The sequence below is a fragment of the Camponotus vicinus genome, unplaced genomic scaffold (assembly GCF_025532165.1).
Source record: "Camponotus vicinus isolate PSW18456_S1 unplaced genomic scaffold, iyCamVici1.0 SCAF_7, whole genome shotgun sequence".
Taxonomy (NCBI): Eukaryota; Metazoa; Arthropoda; class Insecta; order Hymenoptera; family Formicidae; genus Camponotus; species Camponotus vicinus.
In genome coordinates, this window is record NW_028141979.1 from 14,656,779 (window position 1) to 14,668,805 (window position 12,027).

The 12,027-nt window shown below is 31.6% G+C and overlaps 1 protein-coding gene across 2 annotated transcripts; it reads left to right on the forward strand.

The window, feature by feature from the left end:
* Positions 1–4,070: 4,070 nt before the first annotated feature.
* LOC145974549 (uncharacterized) lies at positions 4,071–11,179 on the forward strand. 2 transcript variants are annotated; one of them, XM_083104451.1, is made up of 10 exons: positions 4,071–4,187; positions 4,580–4,659; positions 4,850–7,314; positions 7,381–7,530; positions 7,683–7,955; positions 8,465–8,515; positions 8,652–8,848; positions 8,984–9,143; positions 9,236–9,431; positions 10,394–11,179. In XM_083104451.1, exons 5-9 carry the CDS (start codon positions 7,835–7,837, stop codon positions 9,391–9,393), a joined length of 687 nt encoding a protein of 228 aa, XP_082960577.1. In that variant the 5' UTR covers positions 4,071–4,187; positions 4,580–4,659; positions 4,850–7,314; positions 7,381–7,530; positions 7,683–7,834; the 3' UTR covers positions 9,394–9,431; positions 10,394–11,179. The 2 variants fall into 2 exon arrangements, with proteins under 2 accessions (XP_082960577.1, XP_082960576.1); XM_083104450.1 differs by lacking the exon at positions 10,394–11,179 and having other exon boundaries at positions 9,236–9,757.
* The last annotated feature ends 848 nt before the right edge of the window (positions 11,180–12,027 follow it).

Consider the following 12,027-nt stretch of genomic DNA (forward strand, 5'->3'; position numbering starts at 1 on the left):
TTTCGATCAATGTGTACAGCATTGAAAACGAAGGCATTGTCCCGATACGTCTTACGGAGCAAAAGCGGGATAAGCATGTGAATCTATTATACGTGGAAGACGGCAATAACGTCGGACATTTCGCGTGGATCAAGAACTTATCTCGACTCGTGAGCTCGCAACTGAGCAAAAAAGATCATAGGAAATATATATGTGACCGGTAAGTTTAATTTATATAATTATAAGTTATATAACAAATTGTTCAAATCTTAAAAAAAAAATGTTTTTCTTTTACAGATGCCTGCATTACTTTATTTCGGACGACAAGTTGCAGTCTCATATGGTCGACTGCCGTGAGATGAATGGTTGTGCTATCCGGTTACCGAGCGATAAGGACAAGTGGCTCGAGTTCAACAACTTTAATCGGAAAGAGCGGCTTCCATTCATCGTGTACGCCGATTTGGAATGCGTTTTTGACCAAGACGGAGGAAGAGAAGAACGTGTATCACCACCACCAAGTATTTAGTATCGCATATTATGTACATTGCTCGTACGACGAATCATTATCGGCGTACCATTCTCGTCGCAGTACTGATTGTATAGCATGGTTCGTTGAAGACCTTAAAAATTTAGCATTGCGTGTAAAAAGTATTTTAACTACTAATGTCCCTATGGTAGATTTAACACCCGAGGAGTGGGAAAAATTTCATCACGCTACTCAATGTCATATACAGGGTGCGCCAAAAGTCTGGATACACCTAAATATCTCACAAACGGTGCAGTTTAGAAAAAAATGTTTCAGGCAAAAGTTGTATGGTTTCAAGGGGGACATAAGGTGGTACCATTGGTTTGACCTTGAAGAGTCATTTGAAGGTCACGTGAAGGTCACTTCAATTTTTTTAAATAGAACACCCTATATATTTTTGCACACTCTTGTAGCTTATCTCGAGAGCTTTCCAAAACACTATAATTAAGTACCTTTTCGTTAAGTACTTTTTGAGTTATGAGGCTTGAAATAATTTCTTAATTTTACATAAACCGTAAAATATCTTGTAAAATATTCATTTTTCGATTATCTTATCTTAATACTTTTATGTAGAAAATAATGAGAGGAATCAATTGGTGTAAAGAAAACACATAGTTGTTTTTAAGAAAAAATATGGAATTGTTAATTGCAAATTACATATTTTTTCTTCAAAACAACTATGTATTTTCTTTACACCAATTGATTCCTTTCATTATTTTGTACGTAAAAGTATTAAGGTAAGATAATCGAAAAATAAATATTTTACAAGATATTTTACGGTTTATGTAAAATTAAGAAATTATTTCAAGTCTCATAACTCAAAAAGTACTTAACGAAAAGGTACTTAATTATAGTGTTTTGGAAAACTCTTCAGATAAGCTACAAGAGTGTGTAAAAATATATAGGGTGTTCCATTTAAAAAAATTGAAGTGACCTTCACGTGACCTTCAAATGACTCTTCAAGGTCAAACCAATGGTACCGTCTTATGGCCCCCTCGAAACCAAACAACTTTTGCCTGAAACATTCTTTTCTAAAATGCACCGTTTGTGAGATATTTAGGTGTATCCAGACTTTTGGCGCACCCTGTATGTGAAAAACCATTCGCGGAAGACGATACACGCGTACGCGATCATTGCCATCTGACCGGGCGGTACAGAGGTCCCGCCCATTCAAATTGTAATCTAAATTATAAAGAATCTCTTTGCATTCCCATAGTTTTTCACAATTTATCCGCTTACGATTCGCATTTCATTATCGAGGAAATAGCCACAGCGTTCGAAGGGAAAATCGAGTTACTTCCAATAACTAAAGAAAAGTATATTTCGTTTATTAAAAATGTCGATCTTAAAGAAGAAAAATCAAAAAATCAAGTAAAATTACGTTTTATCGATTCATTCAAATTTCTCGCATCGAGTCCCGACAAATTGGCATCATTTTTAGATAAAGATAAACTCAAAATTTTAAAATCGGAATTTCAAAATTTACCAACAGAAAATTTCAATTTATTAACACGGAAAGGCGTCTTTCCGTACGAATATATCGATTCCGTTGACAAGTTGCAAAATACGTGTTTATCACCGTGCGAATCATTTTACAGTTCCTTGACCGGTGAAACTGTATCCGAGACCGATTACGCGCACGCCGAGAATATCTGGAAGCGATTCTCCATTCGAACGCTAGGCGAATATAGCGATTTATACCTCAAAATCGATGTCTTGTTATTAGCCGACATTTTCGAAAACTTTCGAGATAAATGTATCGAAAGTTACGGACTCGACCCCGTGTATTACTATACTCTCCCCGGATACACGTGGGATGCCATGTTGAAGTATACGAAAATTACGTTCGAGTTGCTTACTGACATCGACATGGTTATGTTCATCGAACGTGGTATACACGGCGGTCTGAGTCAATGTTCCAACAGATACGCTCGTGCTAATAACAAGTACATGGAGTCGTACGATCCATCAAAACCATCGCCATACTTGATGTATTTCGATGTAAATAACTTGTACGGATGGGCAATGTGTCAACCGTTGCCTTATGCCGATTTTCGATAGGTCGATGACGTGTCCAATTTTGACGTATCATCGATCGCGCTAGATTCGCCTACAGGCTATATCCTCGAAGTCGATCTCGAGTACCCGCAACATCTTCACGATACGCACACTGACCTTCCGTTTTGTCCGACACGCGACAAGCCGCCCGGCAAGCGGCAAGACAAACTCCTCGCAACATTATACGATAAGAAGCGTTACGTGATATACTACCGTAATCTACAGCAATGTACGCAACACGGCCTTCGCGTTACAAAAATACATCGAATTTTACAGTTTTCACAATCTCCGTGGCTTCGCAGTTATATCGAATTAAATACACAGTTTAGAACACTCGCGAAAAATGATTTTGAAATAAATTTATATAAACTGATGAATAACGCGGTATTTGGCAAGACGATGGAAAATGTGCGTAATCGTGTCGACGTAAAATTATTAACAAAGTGGGACGGACGATACGGCGCAGAAGCAATGATAGCGAAACCAAATTTCCATAGTCGAAGTATTTTTTCGGAGAATCTGGTTGCCATAGAATTACGCAAACTAGAAGTAAAATTTTATAAACCAATCTATATATGTCGGCATGTGTATACTAGACATTTCTAAAACGTGCTTGTACGAATTTCACCACGAGTACATGTAGTTTCCTCTGTATCGCGACAAATGCCGGGTAATGTACACCGACACAGATAGTCTAATATATCACATCGAATGCGTCGATGTGTATGAAAACATGAAGCGCGATGTCAACCGATTTGATACGAGCGATTATCCAATTGTTAACGCGTACAGTATACCGCTCGTGAATAAAAAAGTACCGGGTTTAATGAAGGATGAAAATAATGGCGCGATAATGACCGAATTAATCGGGCTTAGAGCAAAGATGTACGCGGTCAGAGTGGACGGGAAAAAGGATACGAAGAAGGTTAAAGGCGTCAAAAGTAATGTCGTAGCGCGGAATATAACCTTCGACGATTACACGCGGTGTTTAAAAGAAGAAATTGAAATGACGCGACAGCAGTCATGTATACGATCTAAACTGCACCAAGTATACACGATCCGCGAGACGAAAATTGCTCTGAGTCCGTACGATGACCCAGCAAACCAATATGTATCTGTTACATAACTTAGGGAGCACATTGAAAGAACAATGTAACATTTCACAGTTATATAGATAAGCTGTTAATATTACGTAAGCTTAACAGCATTTTAGAAGAACTAAGTTATATTTCTTTGTTATATATATAATTTATAGTAGTTCTTAAAAAAATGTTATATAACATATTTGTAACTCGAGATACATAACATAAATATAAGAATTATAATCTTTTGGCAACATTAACGAATGTTATATTACTAATACATATATAATATGTTGTTATCGAGACATAACTACTGCAATATATTTGAAACGTAGCAGTAATCATCAGTTACTCTTAAGGCGCATTCACACATTAGCAGAAAAGCAGAAACCAATCAGAACTCGCGCTGTGAATGCGCCTTTACGTATAGCAACGTCACTTTAGACATGTTCCGATAATTTCCGGTACTGGTCTTTTTTGTTATTCTTTGTCCCCATGTCCATAACGTGCTTCTTCGGTTGATTATTATTTTAATATAACAGGTAATCCTCTTTCTTGTGTATAAATTATATTCCAATAAGAAACATTAAATAAAGTTTAAGAATATTTTTGTATATATTGTATATATTTAATATTTTTCATAGATCCTTAATAATTCGTCACGATAAGCAAACACTTTATAAATTTGAGATTATACTTTTACAAAATCACGTAAAAGAAACAAAAATATAATTAATTCTCAAATCTAGGATCTTAAAACATATACTCTTGGGTTTATCAACTTAGCAAAGAGTATTTTTATTTCTACAATGCTAATATAACATAAATTAACCTCAAAATTGTGAATTGGATATTTCTGCTGATTTATCGTTAACTTTTTATATTTGATATGTGTAAATTATAATAATTCTTATTTGTAATTTTTATGTTGCAGTGTTAATATACGGTTTGTATATAGAACTATTCCGTAAATAAGCAAAGGACTAAATTGGATGGCCAGAAATAAATAAACATGTAAGTTCAAATGATATTTATAAAGAAAGTTATTTTTGCTAACAATTTCTTTGGTTTAGGTGAAATACCCTATTAGTCAAAAATATATTTTCTTATTATGAAATTAGTTGTATATCACTTTCATTCTCACATATTGTTTGGATATCATTTGTAATCGGTATAAATAATATATAATTTGTTTATATTTTAGATGAGTGTTCTTCTATATAAATATCAATACGTAATATCCTTGTACATCATATATATACATATATATTGCTCATAGAAATAGATTTATTATGTCGCGCAAAGATTTCTCTGATTTATCCCAGCGCCAAAAACGAAGAATTGTATTGCGCGAAAGTGAAAATGTAAATGTAATTGTAAATGTTTGTGCAACTCAAAAAATCAAAAAAATCTGTACAGAGAAAGTAGATAATAGTACAAGAATCGATAACTATAATTCCAAAAATAACAGTACAAATATTGATGATTCCAATTCAGATTTAAGTTCTATCTTTAACGAAAATGAATCAGATACTACTGACAATGATTTTCATAGTTTATCATCAGAAGAGACTTTAAATATTAAAAATTCTTTGCATGATGATATAAGATCTTGGGTAATTAAATACAAAATTAGTCAGAGTGCCGTGAATGCTATATTACGAATTTTGTTAAGAAATAATTTAAGCGTTCCAATCGATTGTAGGACATTAATGAAAACGCCACGTAATACATTTTTACAAATAATAAAAATAAATGACGGAAAATATATTCATTTCGGACTTGCAGAAGGTTTGAGACATTCAATTGAAATACACTTTCAAACATTATTGTATCCAGCAGAATTAAAAATAAATATTAATATCGATGGCTTACCCATTTCAAAAAGTTCAAGTAGTCAATTTTGGCCAATCTTAGGTGCTATAGTTGCAGATTTCTACACTGAACCATTCATTATAGGCATTTATCATGGTAATGTGAAACCAAAAGATGTTGATGTTTTTCTAAAACCATTTGTAGAAGAAGCAAAACCCATTCTTGATTCCGGTTTGAATATGAATGAAGTGATTATTCGTATTAAATTAAATGCTATTATTTGTGATGCTCCAGCTAAATCATTTATTTGTGGTATTAAAGGTCATACAGGTTATTTTAGCTGCACAAAGTGTATACAAGAAGGTGAATTTATCAATAATAAAGTCGTATTTTTAGAACAAAATTCACCTTTAAGAACAGATTATTCGTTTCGAAGTAGACAGCATGAAGAACATCACGTTGAAAAATATTTAAATCAACTTACCATTTTAGAGACTTTAAACATTGGAATGGTTTCAGCTGTGCCATTAGATTGTATGCACCTCATTTTTCTTGGTGTTAATAAAACAATGCTTCGATTTTGGATTAAAGGTGCGATGAATATACGATTGACTCCTTTTTTATTAGATAAAGCCCAACAACGTAATAGCAAATTGAAAATGTTTATACCCATAGAATTTGCACGTCGTCCAAGGGATTTGATGGATTTAGATCGATGGAAAGCGACCGAACATAAGCTTTTTACACTGTATACAGGAATAATTATAACAAAACAAGTGCTACATAAAAAACTATATATACATTTTATCTGTCTATGCGTTGCTGTAAGAATTGTATCAGATAAACAATATAAGCATCTGCTTGATTACGCACAATCTCTTTTTGAATACTTTGTTCGAAAATTCCGCGAATATTACGGAGATCAATACTTATCACACAATGTGCATAATTTATTACATGTATGTGAAGATGTTAAACGATTTGGAACAATCGATTCTTATTCTGGTTTTAAGTTTGAAAATTACTTGTATACAATAAAAAGATCATTAAAAATTAGTGGCAAGCCTCTAGAACAACTAGGTAACAGAATTATAGAAAAAAGAAACGTTGAGAAAAATTTTTCAAGTACTTCAAAAAATTATCCAATAATTCATTACAAAAAAAATAAGACAGAAATCAAAAAAGTAGAATTTGATGGATATATTTTATCGTCTAAAAATCCCAATAACTGTTGTATTCTTTTAAATGGTATAATTGCAACAGTGAATGATATTTATTTAAAAAATAATGTTATATATTTTACAGTAAAACAACATCTCTCTGTTAAACCATTCTTTACTTCTCCATGTGATTCAATGATAGTAGGAATTTATAAATTATGTGGTAGTGAAGCAGATTCATTATATGCAACTGTTACAGTTGATCAAATTTCACGGAAATGTTTAAAAGCAGATAATGTTATGTCTTCTGATGATAATTCAAGTATAGTTATTAGCTTATTGCATTAAGTTTACAAATCGATGAAACATACATTTATATTTTCGTTGATTATATTAATATGATAGATTTGTTGATGATATTTGTATTATTTATGCTCTTTGTGTGACTCATTAAATAATTATATATGACTGTACTGAAGATATTACATACTGTGCGTCGAAATGAGCTATCCCTATGCCGTTGTGCAATTTCCGCAAGAAGGGACATACTCCGAAATTCCAACTTCATGGCTTACAAAAGATACAACTCAATGTAGATGGCCGACAACAAAAAATGCTACTTTCTTTCTTAAAAAAAACAGTCCACCACAGGAGGACTGATTACTTTTTGACGTGAAAGTAGAATGCTACTGTGGTAAGCATGCATAAAAATCACCAAATATTAATTATACAATATTAATATAAAATTTCATATTTACAGAAACTTTAGAAAAGGCACGGAAAAAAGCAGAAGATGCCAATTACGCAACTTCTTGTGACGAAACTAAAGGACGTGGAAAAAGAATAATACATGAAAAACAATTCAATGATATATATAATACTTGCGATGATAGTGCGGATGACGATAGTGGTAATTTAATTTTATCAAATTATTTTGTTTTTACTACAGTAGAAACCAAATTCTTGCTTCAAAAATATTATTTTTTATTTATTTGAGTTATGTCAACGATTTAGTATAATGTGAACTATTCACACTTTACTAACTTTTATAAAATTTTACAGATTCACCTCCGCAGTTGTGTAAAACTGCACACAAAAAATTAAAAGAGGATAAAAATCGGGATTCATCCGGAAAAAAATATGTGTGTGCCAAACCATTTTTATCTGAAAAACAATCCTCATGTGAACAAATTATCACCGAAAAAAATTCCTTTATGTCAAATCGTTCATTACATAATAAATCACAAACATCGAAAGTTAATCTACTACAAACGGATGAACTTAATAATATTAATTCGGTGGCATCTAAATCTGAGGAAATTAACAATATACAAAGTAATTTCAAAATTATTTTATTTTCGATGTTAATAATATTATTTTTGATGTCCAGATAACCAAAACTGCAGAACTAGATCTTGCGCAGTGCTATAAATTTTGTCACTAAATACTAGCAGAATACAATAGGATCTGCCAAGAATCTGCATAGAATATGATGACAGATTGACGGTAGAAACTGAACAGAATATAGCGTTCTGTAATCATTTAAATGTATTTAAATGGATCATATTGCAAATCCTGTTCGGTTTCTGCCACCAATCTGCTATCAAGTTATAGGTGGGAGCACAGATTTCTGCATAAGCAGTCTTTGTTGACAGTACACGACAGTACGTCAGTGGTAGTACAGTGATTTAATGCGAACAGAGATGACTATGGATTTGCCATGGTATTCTGATCAAAATTTCTGTTACCAATTTATTGCCAATTTGCTGGCATACTGTTAACATTTTGCTTATTGAGCTTTGGTATGTAATGTAATGTTAATTGATACGATAACTTTTTTTCAGATCTTGATTTTATTTCAACTCTTGCCCCATTAGCTACAGCTGGCGATATTGGTAATTTTATTTTATTTTACATTTATCATGATTGAATCATTATATTGTAAATAAATGATGCTTTAACTTACTTTATATTTTGATCAAAAGTAGTATAAGAGCAAATTTATATATTATTCAATTTATTCTGTTTCAGAAAAAGTGATTCAAATTGGTGTGGAGACTTTAAATTATATAAAAAGTATAGATAAAAGATTGAAAGCCTTAGAAAAAGGCATTATTAATACGGAAGAGACTATAAATCTATTCGATGACATACTTCCGATTGATTCCATACAGAATTTAAAAAAATTTGAGGAAAAAATGGAAAGTACTGAAATGAGAGCGAATTTTGTAAGTTAATTTTTGAATATAAATAACGTTTATCGTATGAGTGATAGTATGTTGAATTACGTTTAATTTATTATTTATATCTTATTACATTATGAATGTGTTTGTAGTCTAATTAAATTGTTTCACACTTTTCAGGTAGAATTTATTAAAAAAATCGGAGGAAAAAGCGCTAAGAATGTAGTACAACGGTGTATGAGTCGTTTATTTACGAATCAATTCGGCATAGCCTGTTCTTGGTGTGGTCGTGGGAATAATTATCGCATACGCGATTTGAAATGCATCCAAATCTTAAAAGGTGAGCTATTTAACAAGTTACATATTTTTATTTTTTGCCTAAATTGGATTTTATTTGTAATATTAAATATACTGTGTTAAATATTGTAATAGGTGTGTTGAGAACCATGAGTATTAACGAATGCGACTTTGAAACTATAGCAAGCAAATGGTTTCGCCTCAGTAAATTGCGACATGACCGGGAAAATAAAAAGATATTCCATGACAATAATGATGCACACGAAATGGAGACACCACCTACTACTATGTGACTTTCACTGCTAACTGGCACTGTTAGCCAAGTTAAAAAGTATATAAATCTTTAAGTTTTTCAAATTATATTGCTTTTTCACACTGTTATCAAAAGTTAAAATCTTTTAATTTTTTAAGTTATTTTGCTTCTTTTTCGCGCGCGCGCGCGTATAATATTACAAAATTAAAAACTATAAAAATATTTTAGTTTATCAAATTATGCAGATGAAATGCAACATATAGTACATAATAGTTCATTTACCTTTTTATATATTTGCAATATATTTTATATAAAATTATAATAAAATTATAATAAAATATATTTTATATAAAATTATAATAAAATTATTATATATAATAAATAAATTATAATAAAATTATAAATATTGCATTGTTTACTCAGCTCTTAAGTTACATAATATGTAAGAATTTAATTGAGCAACTCTAATAACGTTTATTTTAATATTAAAATATATATACCATATACATACATACATATATATATACTATAGAAATCATTTCCATAATGTGTGTATTATCTGTATTATATGTGTGTCATGTAATGCAATATATAAATGTGTATAAATATACACATTATTCTATCTACTTATATTTTAATTCATAACGTTAGAAATGCTTATCATAGATAAGGGTATACCCTTATTTATAACATTATAAATTAAAATATAAATAAATAGCATAATGTCTAATTTTATATAAAGATATATATATATATATAAAATATAAAATAATATAATATTATATTATATAATATTATATTATATAATATTATATTATATATTTCTATACGTCATGTAATATAACATGAAAATATATATTAATGTCCATGTAATGCAATAAAAAAGCATATATATACGCTTTTTTATTATATTATGTAAACATTAACATATATTTTCATGTTATATTATATGACATATGGAAATATATAATATATACATTTATGTTATATTATAAGATATGAAAAAAATATGTAACACATATATCTATGTTATGTTATAGATATGTATCAGATATGTATCATTTAAAATGTATCTGATATGTAAATGATAGATTCAATGTTGCTGACATAGAGCCATATCACAAACGTAACATTACTTATACAAGTAATATTACATGTAATATTCGTGACATTCGTGTTATGTTACAATTACATCTATGTAATATATTGTGATTTGCTGGGGACAAGCGGTATATCGTACCTGATTCGACTGACACGTTACCATGGGGATATTATAGGATACCTTTGTAAATAAATGTATATTTTGTTTATTATTAATTGTATATATATTTTGTACATAACCATGTATATATTTTTGTATTTTTATATTTCATATAGTTTTATGTAATACATATCTTACACATTTATATTTCATATGTTTTTTATGTATATTTTCATTTTTCAAATATTAAATGTAAAATGTAAAATGTAAAATGTGTGCGTGTGTGTGTGTGTGTGTGTGTGTGTGTGTGTGTGTGTGTGTATGTGTGTGTGTGTGTGTGTGTGTGTGTGTGTGTGTGTGTGTGTGTGTGTGTGTGTGTGTGTGTGTGTGTGTGTGATACAATATACTACTAAAGGAAATATTAATAAAGATTTTTTGGTATTTTTTATATTTCATATATTTTTATGTAATGCATATCTCATACATCTTATATTAAAAATACATGTACTATCGCAAGGAATATTGATAAGGATTATTATGTATATTTTCATTTTTCAAATATTATATATATGTTATACACATATATTTTTCCAGAAAATTAAAAATAAACACTGTATGAATTAAATCACATTGTCTTTATGTATCCAAGAATTGTGCGAATTGTCAAATCCCAACCATTTCACGTAAACCTCGTCACCCCTTCTACGCAGTACTTTCTCCACGAGATACACGTCCGGATAATTCGCACGATGCAACTCGTACTCGTAGAACGCTCCAGCGATAGATTTTTTGCGATAATCCTCCAGTAGATAGCTTACGGGATTAGTATGTTATACTTTTGCAATTTCAAACACTTCGGTTGTTCAATTTGGCGTGTAACCTTTCTCGAAAACTGTCTTGTACTTGCTAACGCGTACCGAGTCACCTACTTTGAATTTCGCCGGCCCCGCGATATTTACATGGTTGTACACAGTAGCCAAGAGTCTTTCAGCGATCGCGGGAGTAACGTCGACGGGTCGCATACCGATCGTTCGATGCTTACGCGCGTTGTAATCCGATACGTGTCGCGGCAACGCGCTGATCCACTTGTAAGATCCGTTCAGCGTAAACATCTTCCACATGTCGTTTTTCAGCGTGCGATTGAATCGTTCAACGATTGATGCCTTCAATACCGAATATGTAGAATAGTGATTGATGTCATGTTTCCGCATGAGCCGTTGCACGTCAGCGTTATAAAATTCCTTCCCCATATCAGTCTGTAAGTTTTTTGGACATCTTTTGCTATCTCGAATTATCTTGGCGATAGCGTCAGCTGTCTCGCTTCCGCCTTTACTCTTGAGTGGTATGGCCCACGCGTGCTTGCTCAACTCATCAATGACTGTGAGTATGTAGTGGTAACCTCTGTTGAAACGAGAGTACGGACGCATCTCGACAATGTCAGCTTGCCACAGGGTTATCGTATCTCCGCACTAT

Excerpts from the sequence above, each read along its gene's own strand:
- LOC145974549 (XM_083104451.1), top strand. The coding sequence starts at position 7,835 with ATGTCAAATCGTTCATTACATAATAAATCACAAACATCGAAAGTTAAT. Across the intron at positions 8,516-8,651 it reads AGCTACAGCTGGCGATATTG|AAAAAGTGATTCAAATTGGT; the intron begins GTAATTTTATTT and ends ATTCTGTTTCAG. Across the intron at positions 9,144-9,235 it reads ATGCATCCAAATCTTAAAAG|GTGTGTTGAGAACCATGAGT; the intron begins GTGAGCTATTTA and ends ATATTGTAATAG.